The sequence below is a fragment of the Eleutherodactylus coqui genome, chromosome 2 (assembly GCF_035609145.1).
Source record: "Eleutherodactylus coqui strain aEleCoq1 chromosome 2, aEleCoq1.hap1, whole genome shotgun sequence".
In the NCBI taxonomy this organism is placed as follows: Eukaryota; Metazoa; Chordata; class Amphibia; order Anura; family Eleutherodactylidae; genus Eleutherodactylus; species Eleutherodactylus coqui.
The window spans coordinates 5155548-5167135 of record NC_089838.1 but is presented as its reverse complement, the minus strand read 5'-3'; the positions used below and the strand labels follow the sequence as shown (position 1 = coordinate 5167135).

Below are 11588 nucleotides of genomic sequence, written 5' to 3'. Positions count from 1 at the left end.
CATCAGGAGACTAGACCTCGGGGACAAGGGGCCATATATAACAGTATAATAAAAGTGGGAGTATAGAAGGAAGTATAGTACAAATGCCAGCGGCCCCCCAGCAGCCCCTATTATCAGTTGGCTCATCCACATTCTTCTCTTAGGCTTCTTGCTGATGGCCCGGACAGATCCAATAAGACCACCAAACTTATTACCGACCCCATCCGATCCCATCAGTGTGTAAGTACAGAACCCCCTACATGTACTTATTGTATACAGACACCATATATTACACTACATCACAGACAGGTAATAGATGATGTGTCGGTCGGTACACGGGTCACATTCACGCCCGGCCCTGATTATACATCTTATAGTAGAGAGACCATGTCCTAGATTGTCACCATCTTCTCTACTCTCTAATAGGGTCCGGCTGGAGGAGGGATATGGAGTATATGGGGATAATATTACAGAGAAGGATATAAAGAAGATCATGGAGTATATGTAAGTATCTCACTGTAGGACCCCCGCCATACTGACCGGTACCCCAATATCTGCTGCTAATCCCCCAGACATGACCCCCTCATCAGTAGATCACACCGCAGGAATTGGGGGTTCAGAGTATTCATTGCTTCGTGTTTTCTAGATTTTTTCATCTCCATCTTGTTCTTTGCCCATTTTATAACCTGTAAATGTCAGAGTTATGTTGTTCTTTTTTATGTTTTCCACAGATCAATAATAACCCTGATTGTGCCAGCAGCGCGATCTCTGATCAGTAAGTATCTTCTAGTAATGACCCCATCTCTCTAGGGACATTGTGGGGTCTTCCCTGCACAGTGATAGGAGTATTCCGGGGGGCAGCACTAATATGGCCACATAAAGGACAACCATCCCCTGTAATCTATGGGGATCCTTATAGACCCCCGAGCTGCAGCCCCCGGTCATCTCAGACCAGCACCTTACATACAGGGTATATATGGTAGGTCTCAGTCTCTTCCATTATAACCGGTTCTGTATTTTCTCTTCCAGGCCAAAAGAGGACGGATTACATAAATGGTTTCCCCTCATTAAACCGATACAGAAAGTCTATAAAACAGGCAGGATTGTATTCTTAGTGTTACAGACAATCTCCTCTAATATGCCTGTTATTGGAGTTGCTGTTTTTTTGGTTTATTTTTTTCTAAAAAGGGAATAACAGTTCATGAATGAATCTCATGGACCCTAAAATAGAGCAATTAAAAGCAGTTAAGTTCTTCTATGGATCCGCTGGGGGCAAAATGTACGATTTATGACGAACGGGGAAAGGAAAAAATGTAAGCCGTGCGGGGCCTCCAGATTTTCTGAAGATCTCCAGCAGGAAGTTCAACAGACTAAATATGTAAATATCAAAATGGGTCAAGAATTTGGTTTAATACAGATGTTCCCCTCCCCGACCCCCCCCCCCCCCCCCTTGCCTAACTGACAACCCCCCTCCCCCGTGTGGGGGGGTTCCCCCCCCCCTTTTTTCTTTTTCTTTCCTTCTTTTCTTTTTCTCCCCCCTACCCCTGCCCCACTTCCCCTCCCCCCCTCATTCCCCTCCCCAACCCTCCCAGTTATATAAAAATGTTATGCAAAAGTGAATCAGGATGACTTACATATTCATGATGTTAAAGCAGCAAATAACACTGCAATGTCAAGGTTTGTCCTGATTAGAGATGAGCGAGTATACTCGCTAAGGCACTACTCGCTCGAGTAATGTGCCTTAGCCGAGTATCTCCCCGCTCGTCCCGCGGGGCGGGGAGCTGCGGGGGAGAGCAGGGAGGAACGGAGGGGAGATCTTTCTCTCCCTCTCTCCCGCCCGCTCTGCCCCGCTCCCCCCCGCAACTCACCTGTCAGCTTCGGCGGCCCCCGAATCTTTCGGGACGAACGGGGAGATACTCGGCTAAGGCACTACTCACTCGAATAATGTGCCTTAGCGAGTATACTCGCTCATCTCTAGTCCTGATTTAATCAATAAAAACAGTTTAAAAAAAAAAAAAATTAAATAAATTGCTGCATCCATAAATCCTAAACCAGGCCGGTCCTTAAGGGGTTAACCCGACCTCCTATAGACTTTCCCTTATACTTCCAGTTATCATATTATCCTCTGGTCCTATTAGCTGCAAGAACTCAATTCCTATAAATGTGATTTGTTGCTCCACAGAGAAGAAGATCAGGATGAAGAGGTGCAGGATGACCCCAAAACCATGATGACCCCATCCGATCCCATCAGTGTGTAAGTACAGAACCCCCTACATGTACTTATTGTATACAGACCCCATATATTACACTACATCACAGACAGGTAATAGATGATGTGTCGGTCGGTACACGGGTCACATTCACGCCCGGCCCTGATTATACATCTTATAGTAGAGAGACCATGTCCTAGATTGTCACCATCTTCTTTACTCTCTAATAGGGTCCGGCTGGAGGAGGGATATGGTGTCTGCGGAGAGAATATAACAGAGAGCGACATCAAGAACATCATGGAGTATATGTAAGTATCTCACTGTAGGACCCCCACCATACTGACCGTTACCCCAATATCTAGCCCCACCACCCTCTTCCCATGCTCTCGGGGGAAATTCTGTAACCCTGCCCCCTCTCTCTGCCCACTATAGGGAAATCCCTTGGGAAGAGAGGTGCAGGGAGTCCCCTACTGCCCCCACTGCTGGGAAATTGCCCATCAGCGGGGCGGAAGGAATACCCCACTGCTCACAGCAGGGCATATAAAACATGCTACCCAAAAGCATACTTTAAATGTCCCATTGTAAATTCCTATTAGTTCCCGCAGGGATTAAGGGAACCCTCGAGGATTTCCCTCGCTCTGCGGAGACTAAGAGGAGTTTACAGCGGGACGTTTAAAAAGTTCTTCCTTTCAGCAGGCGGTAAATGTCCTGCTGTAAGCAGCGGGGAATCTAGTCCCAGCACAGGACTTTCCATAAACTCCTGCTCCCATAGAAGTCAATGAAAACTCCTGCGCAGCACAGAGAGGACGGGTCCCATCGTATCACCACCACAGACCTTGTAGCCACGCATGTCCTATCTCTGTTAGATGCCCTAATTTAGCATGTCTAACAATCATCCGTGTGAACGCTTCTATAGGGACCTATTAGTTCCTATTAGCAGCGCGAAAATAGCGCTAATCTGAAGGAGCCTTCAGAATGTGGAAATGAATACATAGCAAAAACCGCTGCGTTCTTAAAGCCCAAAGCAGACCAGTCTCAGAAGGGTTAACCCAATCACCTATAGATACCAGTCTCAGAAGGGTTAACCCAATCACCTATGGATTTTCTATCCAAGCTTCCAGTTATCATATTGGCCTCTGGTCACATGAGCTGCCAGAATTAATTAATATATATGTGATATGTTGTTCCACAGACGCGATCAGAATGAGACCCCCACAATAGTCAGCGACTCCCCCCGGACCGGATCTCATTCCATCAGTCCTGAACCGGAGAGCGGAATCACCACCGCCTCCACCGACGCCGTCAGTATGTAAGTACAGAACCATCTGCGAAGTGCTTATTGCATCCAGACACCATATATTCCACTACATGACAGATAGTTCATAGCTGATGTGTCGGCCGCTACACGAAACGCATTCACAGAAGACGACCCGCGCTTTTCCACACAATATTAAAAAAATAAAACCTTTGATATCTGCCCAAATAAGCGGGCAGCGATTGTGTTTTCCACAAGTGAAAATAAAATGGCAATCTGTTGTATTTTTGTGTGGTCTCCGCACGGACTGCTTCTATTGAAGTCTATGGAAGCCATCTAACCCACGGGCCATCTGCCATTGACATTGTGGATAGGCTGTGGGCACCCGAGACATTGTGGATAGGCTGTGGGCACCCGAGACATCGCCTAGTGATGGCATAGGAAAATCAATATTGTGCATGACCGACGGTGAGCGTCCGCGATCATCCGCAGTAAAGGAACACGGGGTACGCAGGGTCACCGGCTGCGGTCAGAGTCGGGTTCCACTGCGGGGTCCTGCATGCAGAATCCAACCCATCAGTGTGAGACCGGCCTGAACCCGGCCACCTATAGACTTTCCCTTATACTTCCAGTTATCATATTATCCTCTGGTCCCATTAGCATCTAGAACTAAATTTATGTATATGTTATATGTTGTTCAATAGAGAGCGAGACGAGGAAGACGATGGAGGTGACCAACCCGACCAACTGGTCACTGACTCCATGATAATGCCACCAGAGAACACCAGCATGTAAGTGGAGAATCATCTACAATGTGTTCATTGTATAAATACACATATTACATGGCAGATATTTATGCTTATAATATACATATGTTATGTTTTATTCAGTAATGAAGAAGATAAAGAGGTGGAAAAACAAGAAGAAGAAGAAGAAGAAAGCAGTTCAGTTAATGATCCATCAATGTCTGAACCTCATCCCATCACTGTAAGTAGAGAATCCTCTACAGCGGCTTATTGTATAAGACACCACATATTACACTACATTACAGATATGTCAGGGGGATTAATAAGTGTCTATAATAGGATGGAGAAGGATACGGATGGGATAAACATGGAGGAGAATGAGGAATTGGAGGGTGATGAGGAGGAGGAGGAGGCAGGATACATGATGAGATGGATCTCATTGTAGGACCCCACAGCAGGGACTGTTACCCCAATATCTGGGCTCATCCTCCTGGACATCCCCCCACACTCCCTCATTGTAGGACCCCGCAGCAGTGACTGTTACCCCAATATCTGGGCTCATCCTCCTGGACATCCCCCCACACTCCCTCATTGTAGGACCCCGCAGCAGTGACTGTTACCCCAATATCTGGGCTCATCCTCCTGGACATCCCCCCACACTCCCTCATTGTAGGACCCCGCAGCAGTGACTGTTACCCCAATATCTGGGCTCATCCTCCTGGACATCCCCCCACACTCCCTCATTGTAGGACCCCGCAGCAGTGACTGTTACCCCAATATCTGGGCTCATCCTCCTGGACATCCCCCCACACTCCCTCATTGTAGGACCCCGCAGCAGTGACTGTTACCCCAATATCTGGGCTCATCCTCCTGGACATCCCCCCACACTCCCTCATTGTAGGACCCCGCAGCAGTGACTGTTACCCCAATATCTGGGCTCATCCTCCTGGACCCCCCACACCCCCTTCAGAAATCACACTTCAGAGACAAGGGGCGGACATGACGGGGAAATAATAGACAAGCATTACCACAATGACATCATTAGTTCGCGGTACGGCGGGGCGGCCACTGAATAGAAGGCTTTAGTTTGGTTTCTCATCATATTTTCCTCCAGCAGCAAAAGCAGCAAGAAAGACAGCAGATGGAGACGATTCCGCAGGTGAGTACAAGACTCATTCATTCATTCATTCTTTATGTCCTGCAGCTTATTTTCTCCGGGGTTCATAGAAGTCAGGCTTCAGCTCTGTTCACATGTGTGTTGTGGATTCTGCTTTCCTTCTGTGTTATGAGGCCCTTTTACACGCAAAGATAAACTTTTAAACAACTAAAAGATTGAAAGATTTAGCGATCTATTTGCATAAAGTGTTAATGGCCATTAACACTTTCTCATCTCATTTGCATGTAAAAGGACCTGCTGGAACATTTAATTGTTCTCCTGGCAGCGAGTATAAACACGCCATGGGAAGAACATCCTGCAGACTATTGAAAGATGAGCGAAATGCATTCAAATGGAATACAGTATATTCGCTCAGTCTCTCTGTTGCTGAACCATGCGTGATGCGGAAGGTAAACAATGGCTTCATTTTAGCTGACAGAACTGAATGAAGCCTCAATGGGGGCCACGGGTTTATTTAGCAATTATTAACAGTCCACATATTAACCCCTTAATGCTACGGCTCGTATATATTCACATCTTGCGATTTCAGGGTATGTCTGGGGGGGATGGTGGGGCGATCCCGCTCCATATAATGCGGGTGTTTCTTACAGCCAACAGCCACCCGCAAAACTCCAATAAGCCCCTGTTTGGAGCTGTTAACCCTTTACATTCCGCAGTCAGTTCTGACACCGGTATTTCTAAAAGGTCCTGATCGATGTTCGGGGGTCCTGCACTGCCCTCCACGATAGGATGGCGGGTTGCCGTGGAAGCCGGGGACTTTTGAAAAGCCCTAGGGGTGTCATTGCAGATTGCCTGTCAGCTCATGGTATAATGTAATGCTATGGCATTCCATCATACTGCAAGAGAGATCAACTTCATGACCCCTATGGGGACTAAAAAAATGTAAAGATTTGTTTAAAAAATTTTTATTAGTGATTGAGAAGTTAAGACAAAAACAACCATTTTGCCATATTTATAAAAGAATCTACATAATAAAACAAAAATCATATTTGGTATCACCGCATCCGTAAAAGTCCGATCTATCAAAGTAACGCATTATTTACCCCGAACGGTGAACATCGTCAGAAAATACAATAATGCCAGAACTGCCCTTTATGGTCACCCAAGAAAAAAATGTAGTAAAAAGTGATTTTGGGGTGGATCAGCCTTTTTGATCACTTTAATTGCGTATTTTAGAAGAAAAAATGAAGAAAATAAGCATTTTGCTTTAGTCTTAGTTTTTTTTGTTATGTTTTTTGCCGTACAAGATAGACAGTGTGTTCAGCTTGTTGTTTGGGTCATCACGGATACGACGATACCAAATATGGGGGAGTTTTAATTTTTTTTTTTTTTTAAATAGAGGAAACAGTGAAAAAAAGTTTGTTTTTGAATTATTTTTATGTTGTTTTTTTTTTTTTAAACCATTTTTGTTTTTTTACATTTTCTATATCCCTGTAGGAAACCTGAACCGTAGCAGCTAAGATCGCTATGATAAAGCAGTGAGGAGTTCTGTACTACAATGCCTTATCACTTGTTCATAGGTATTGGCAAGCGGGTATGCCAGCACCTGATTACATAGCAGGGGCCCGATGACGACATAGAGTGAGCGGCGCCCTCTGTGAACCCTTTACATGCCGCAATCTACATAGATCACAGCATGTAGGGGGTTAAAAGCGGAGACCGATGTTGTCATTGATCTCTGGTGTTGCAGCGGAGGCCGGCTATCCGTAACAGCCAACTCCCACTGTAAGGTGGCGCGGGCTCAGCTTCTGACCCGCGCCATCCACATGATGCAGGTTTATATCCTGGTGCGTTAAGTACCACGCTGCCAAGTAATCGTACATCCTATAGCGTTACGGGGTTAACATTGGTCTTCGGCATCTCTAATGCTCACCACCCAGACGGTAATTACACGACTCGTCGGGCCGCTGGGTTATTAGGTCTTGGCAACTAAAGTGAGTTACGATGGCCGATAGAAAGAACAGATGGACTTGACCCCACATTGCTGGAACCAATGAAGCAAATGCGTTCTATTCCTTATTACGGTTTAGCTGACTGTAATCTATAGTTGGACTGTAGGACCAAGATCTGACTTCATCGGCCATTGTGGTGGAAGTGGGATATCACACCGGATCCCTTCCCTTTAAAGCCCATAATGCAGTGATAATCCTCCTTACAGAGTCGCAGCGTCGGGTTCATGCGTTGAGTATATTAATGCTTGTGCTATCTGTACTATTTGGGGAGTTTGGGGGACTGAAGACGTCCTGAATATCTGGAAGGGGCGACACTGAACCGATAGGAGCCTATAATGACTTGTTATATAATGGTATTATGTATCATGTCCGGTCCTGTATATAATAATGGCCGACCGGACGCCAAGATTCTCACTAACCTATTTACTCTTTTCTAGAGTGAAGAGAGAATTGGCGTTTTTTGCAGAGAGAGTTTAGAAGACTTGGAGCAAATGTGTCCAGTAGAGATGTAAGTATCCTTTTGTAAGACCCCTGGATGATAATTAGATACATGGAAGGATAGCAGGAAAACAAATGTAACGAGGTGCAGCCAGCTTATTACAATGGGGCCAAACCCAGAGTCCATGAGGATGATCCCGGCGGACTCCAAAGAGACAAACACACAACAAACGTGATAAGAGTCATACAAAATTACCATAAAAACGGAATGTCTGACGTGTCGGACGGGAGCACCTCGGGCCCTCCAGTGGGACTGCATCTAGGGGCCCACCCTACAGCTACATGGGGTAATAACACACAGGTAGTGCAGTGTATTGTGGAAGCCATCAAAGGATCTTCAAGTCCCCTTGTGGGATTATTCAAGAGGAACTAAAAAAAGGGAGAGGGAAGAAAGATCCGTCCTTCAATCATTACTCTAAATCTACCAAAATGGCCTCAGGTGTTTTTTTGCCTTCCTCTGGATCAACAAGGGGAGGTGGAAACAGGATAAACTGGATGGAGATTTGTCTTTTTTACCCTTACATATGATGTTACTATGTGATGTCACCACAGAGCTCCCCAAAAATCACATATACCCCTCCGGCCTCTTTGACACAAGTGCTGATTTATCGCAGCATAGCTGCTTGAAAAGATGGCGGCTGTCCTGCTCAAGAGATCACATGAATGGGTTAATTCCAGCTACCTGAAATAGTCCGTTCACACGATCCGTGGTGCGTGAGGGGGTTTTCCAGCCCCCATAGGAGTGTATGGGAAGCAGGCAGCAGAGATCAGACCGGCCCTATCCTTGCACGCACCGCGGAGCTCCCATGTCCTATCTCTGTTGGATGCGCACACTTAGTGCCTCTAACAATCGCTCATGTGACGCTCCTAGAGGAACCTTTTGCTTCCTTTAGAAGCCCTTTTTGTGCGCACACCTCTCATGTGCTAAAACAGCGCTGGAAGAGCCTCATAATGTACAATGTGGGCCTGAAATCTACATGTTATTACTTAGACGATGTCCTAAACTGTCCCCATCTTCTCTACTCTCTATTAGGACCCCGGAGGACGTGGAGGGGGTCCCTCTAGATGTATATAGTCCTGAGCCGCCACAGCAAGACCTTATGAACATCTTGGAGAGCATGTAAGTATCTGACTGCAGGACCCCCATGATAGTGACGGTTACCCCAATATCTGGTGCTGGCCCTCACGGACAGGACCCCCACACTCATCAGGAGACTAGACCTCGGGGACAAGGGGCCATATATAACAGTATAATAAAAGTGGGAGTATAGAAGGAGATATAGTACAAATGCCAGCGGCCCCCCAGCGGCCCCTATTATCAGTTGGCTCATCCACATTCTTCTCTTAGGCTTCTTGCTGATGGCCCGGACAGATCCAATAAGACCACCAAACTTATTACCGACCCCATCCGATCCCATCAGTGTGTAAGTACAGAACCCCCTACATGTACTTATTGTATACAGACACCATATATTACACTACATCACAGACAGGTAATAGATGATGTGTCGGTCGGTACACGGGTCACATTCACGCCCGGCCCTGATTATACATCTTATAGTAGGGAGACCATGTCCTAGATTGTCACCATCTTCTCTACTCTCTAATAGGGTCCGGCTGGAGGAGGGATATGGAGTATATGCCGTATATGGGGACAATATCACAAAGAAGGACATCAAGAACATCATGGAGTATATGTAAGTATCTCACTGTAGGACCCCACCATACTGACCGTTACCCCAATATCTGGTGCTAATCCCCCAGACATGACCCCCTCATCAGTATGCAGGAATTGGGGGTTCAGAGTATTCATTGCTTCGTGTTTTCTAGATTTTTTCATCTCCATCTTGTTCTTTTGACCATTTTATAACCTGTAAATGTCAGAGTGAGGGCGCCCACCCACTGGGGTTTTTTTACCTGCGTTATGCGTTTTTCCTGCACAGGCATAGAGATAACATGTACTCCTGTCCACTGGCGTTTTTTTTGCGTTGCGTTTGCGTTTTTAACATAGGAACTGTCAGTTGCATATGTGTCCTTATTTTTCTCCTAATGCACCCATGAAAGTCAATGGAAATTAATGGAAAAGCCGCGAAAACGCCGCGAAAAATGCGCGGAAAAATCGCGGAAAACGCAAACGCCAGTGGGTGGGCGCCCTTATGTTGTTCTTTTTTATGTTTTCCACAGATCAAAAAACCCCGCTGATTGTACCACCAATGCGATCTCTGATCAGTAAGTATCTTCTAGTAATGAGCCCCTCTCTCTAGGGACATTGTGGGGTCTTCCCTGCACAGTGATAGGAGTATTCCGGGGGGCAGCACTAATATGGCCACATAAAGGACAACCATCCCCTGGAATCTATGGGGATCCTTATAGACCCCCGAGCTGCAGCCCCCGGTCATCTCAGACCAGCACCTTATATACAGGATATATTGGGTCGGTCTCAGTCTCTTCTATTATAACCGGTTCTGTATTTTCTTTTCCAGGCCAAAAGAGAACGGATTAGAGAAATGGTTTCCCCTCATTACATCAATACAGAAAGTCTATAAAACAGGCAGGATTGTATTCTTAGTGTTACAGACAATCTCCTCTAATATGCCTGTTATGGGAGTTGCTGTTTTTTTAGTTTATTTTTTTCTTAAAAAGGGAATAACAGTTCATGAATGAATCCCATGGACCCTAAAAGAGTGCAATTAAAAGCAGTTAAGTTCCTCTATGGATCCGCTGGGGGCAAAATGTAAGATTTATGACGAACGGGGAAATGAAAAAAATGTAAAATAAATTGCTGCATCCATAAATCCTAAACCAGGCCGGTCCTTAAGGGGTTAACCCGGCCACCTATAGACTTTCCCTTATACTCCCAGTTATCATATTATCCTCTGGTCCCATTAGCTGCAAGAACTCAATTCCTATAAATGTGATTTGTTGCTCCACAGAGAAGAAGATCAGGATGAAGAGGTGCATGATGGGACCAAAACCATGATGACCCCAAAACCATGATGACCCCATCCGATCCCATCAGTGTGTAAGTACAGAACCCCCTACATGTACTTATTGTATAAAGACACCATATATTACACTACATCACAGACAGGTAATAGATGATGTGTCGGTCGGTACACGGGTCACATTCACGCCCGGCCCTGATTATACATCTTATAGTAGAGAGACCATGTCCTAGATTGTCACCATCTTCTCTACTCTCTAATAGGGTCCGGCTGGAGGAGGGATATGGAGTATATGCCGTATATGGGGATAATATCACAGAGAAGGATATCAAGAACATCATGGAGTATATGTAAGTATCTCACTGTAGGACCCCACCATACTGACCGTTACCCCAATATCTGCTGCTCATCCATCTAGCCCCGCCACCCTCTTCCCATGCTCTCTATTAGTTCCTATGAGCAGTCAGAACATAGCGCTAATCTGAAGGAGCCTTCAGAGGGCGGAAATGAATACATAGCAAAACTCGCTGCGTTCTTAAAGCCCAAAACAGACCAGTCTCAGAAGGGTTAACCCAATCACCTATAGATACCAGTCTCAGAAGGGTTAACCCAATCACCTATAGATACCAGTCTCAGAAGGGTTAACCCAATCACCTATAGATACCAGTCTCAGAAGGGTTAACCCAATCACCTATAGATACCACTCTCAGAAGGGTTAACCCAATCACCTATAGATACCAGTCTCAGAAGGGTTAACCCAATCACCTATGGATTTTCTATTCAAGCTTCCAGTTATCATATCCGCCTCTGGTCACATTAGCTGCCA

General features: G+C 45.8%; 1 protein-coding gene across 1 annotated transcript; it reads left to right on the top strand.

Moving 5' to 3' along the window:
- Positions 1-1185: 1185 nt before the first annotated feature.
- Positions 1186-11099, top strand: LOC136610104 (uncharacterized). Its single transcript, XM_066589367.1, has 13 exons — positions 1186-1357; positions 2162-2233; positions 2420-2497; positions 3382-3498; positions 4149-4235; positions 4335-4431; positions 5305-5349; positions 7757-7827; positions 8851-8937; positions 9428-9514; positions 10002-10046; positions 10751-10839; positions 11026-11099. Exons 2-12 carry the CDS (start codon positions 2205-2207, stop codon positions 10812-10814), a joined length of 807 nt encoding a protein of 268 aa, XP_066445464.1. The 5' UTR covers positions 1186-1357; positions 2162-2204; the 3' UTR covers positions 10815-10839; positions 11026-11099.
- Positions 11100-11588: the final 489 nt, after the last annotated feature.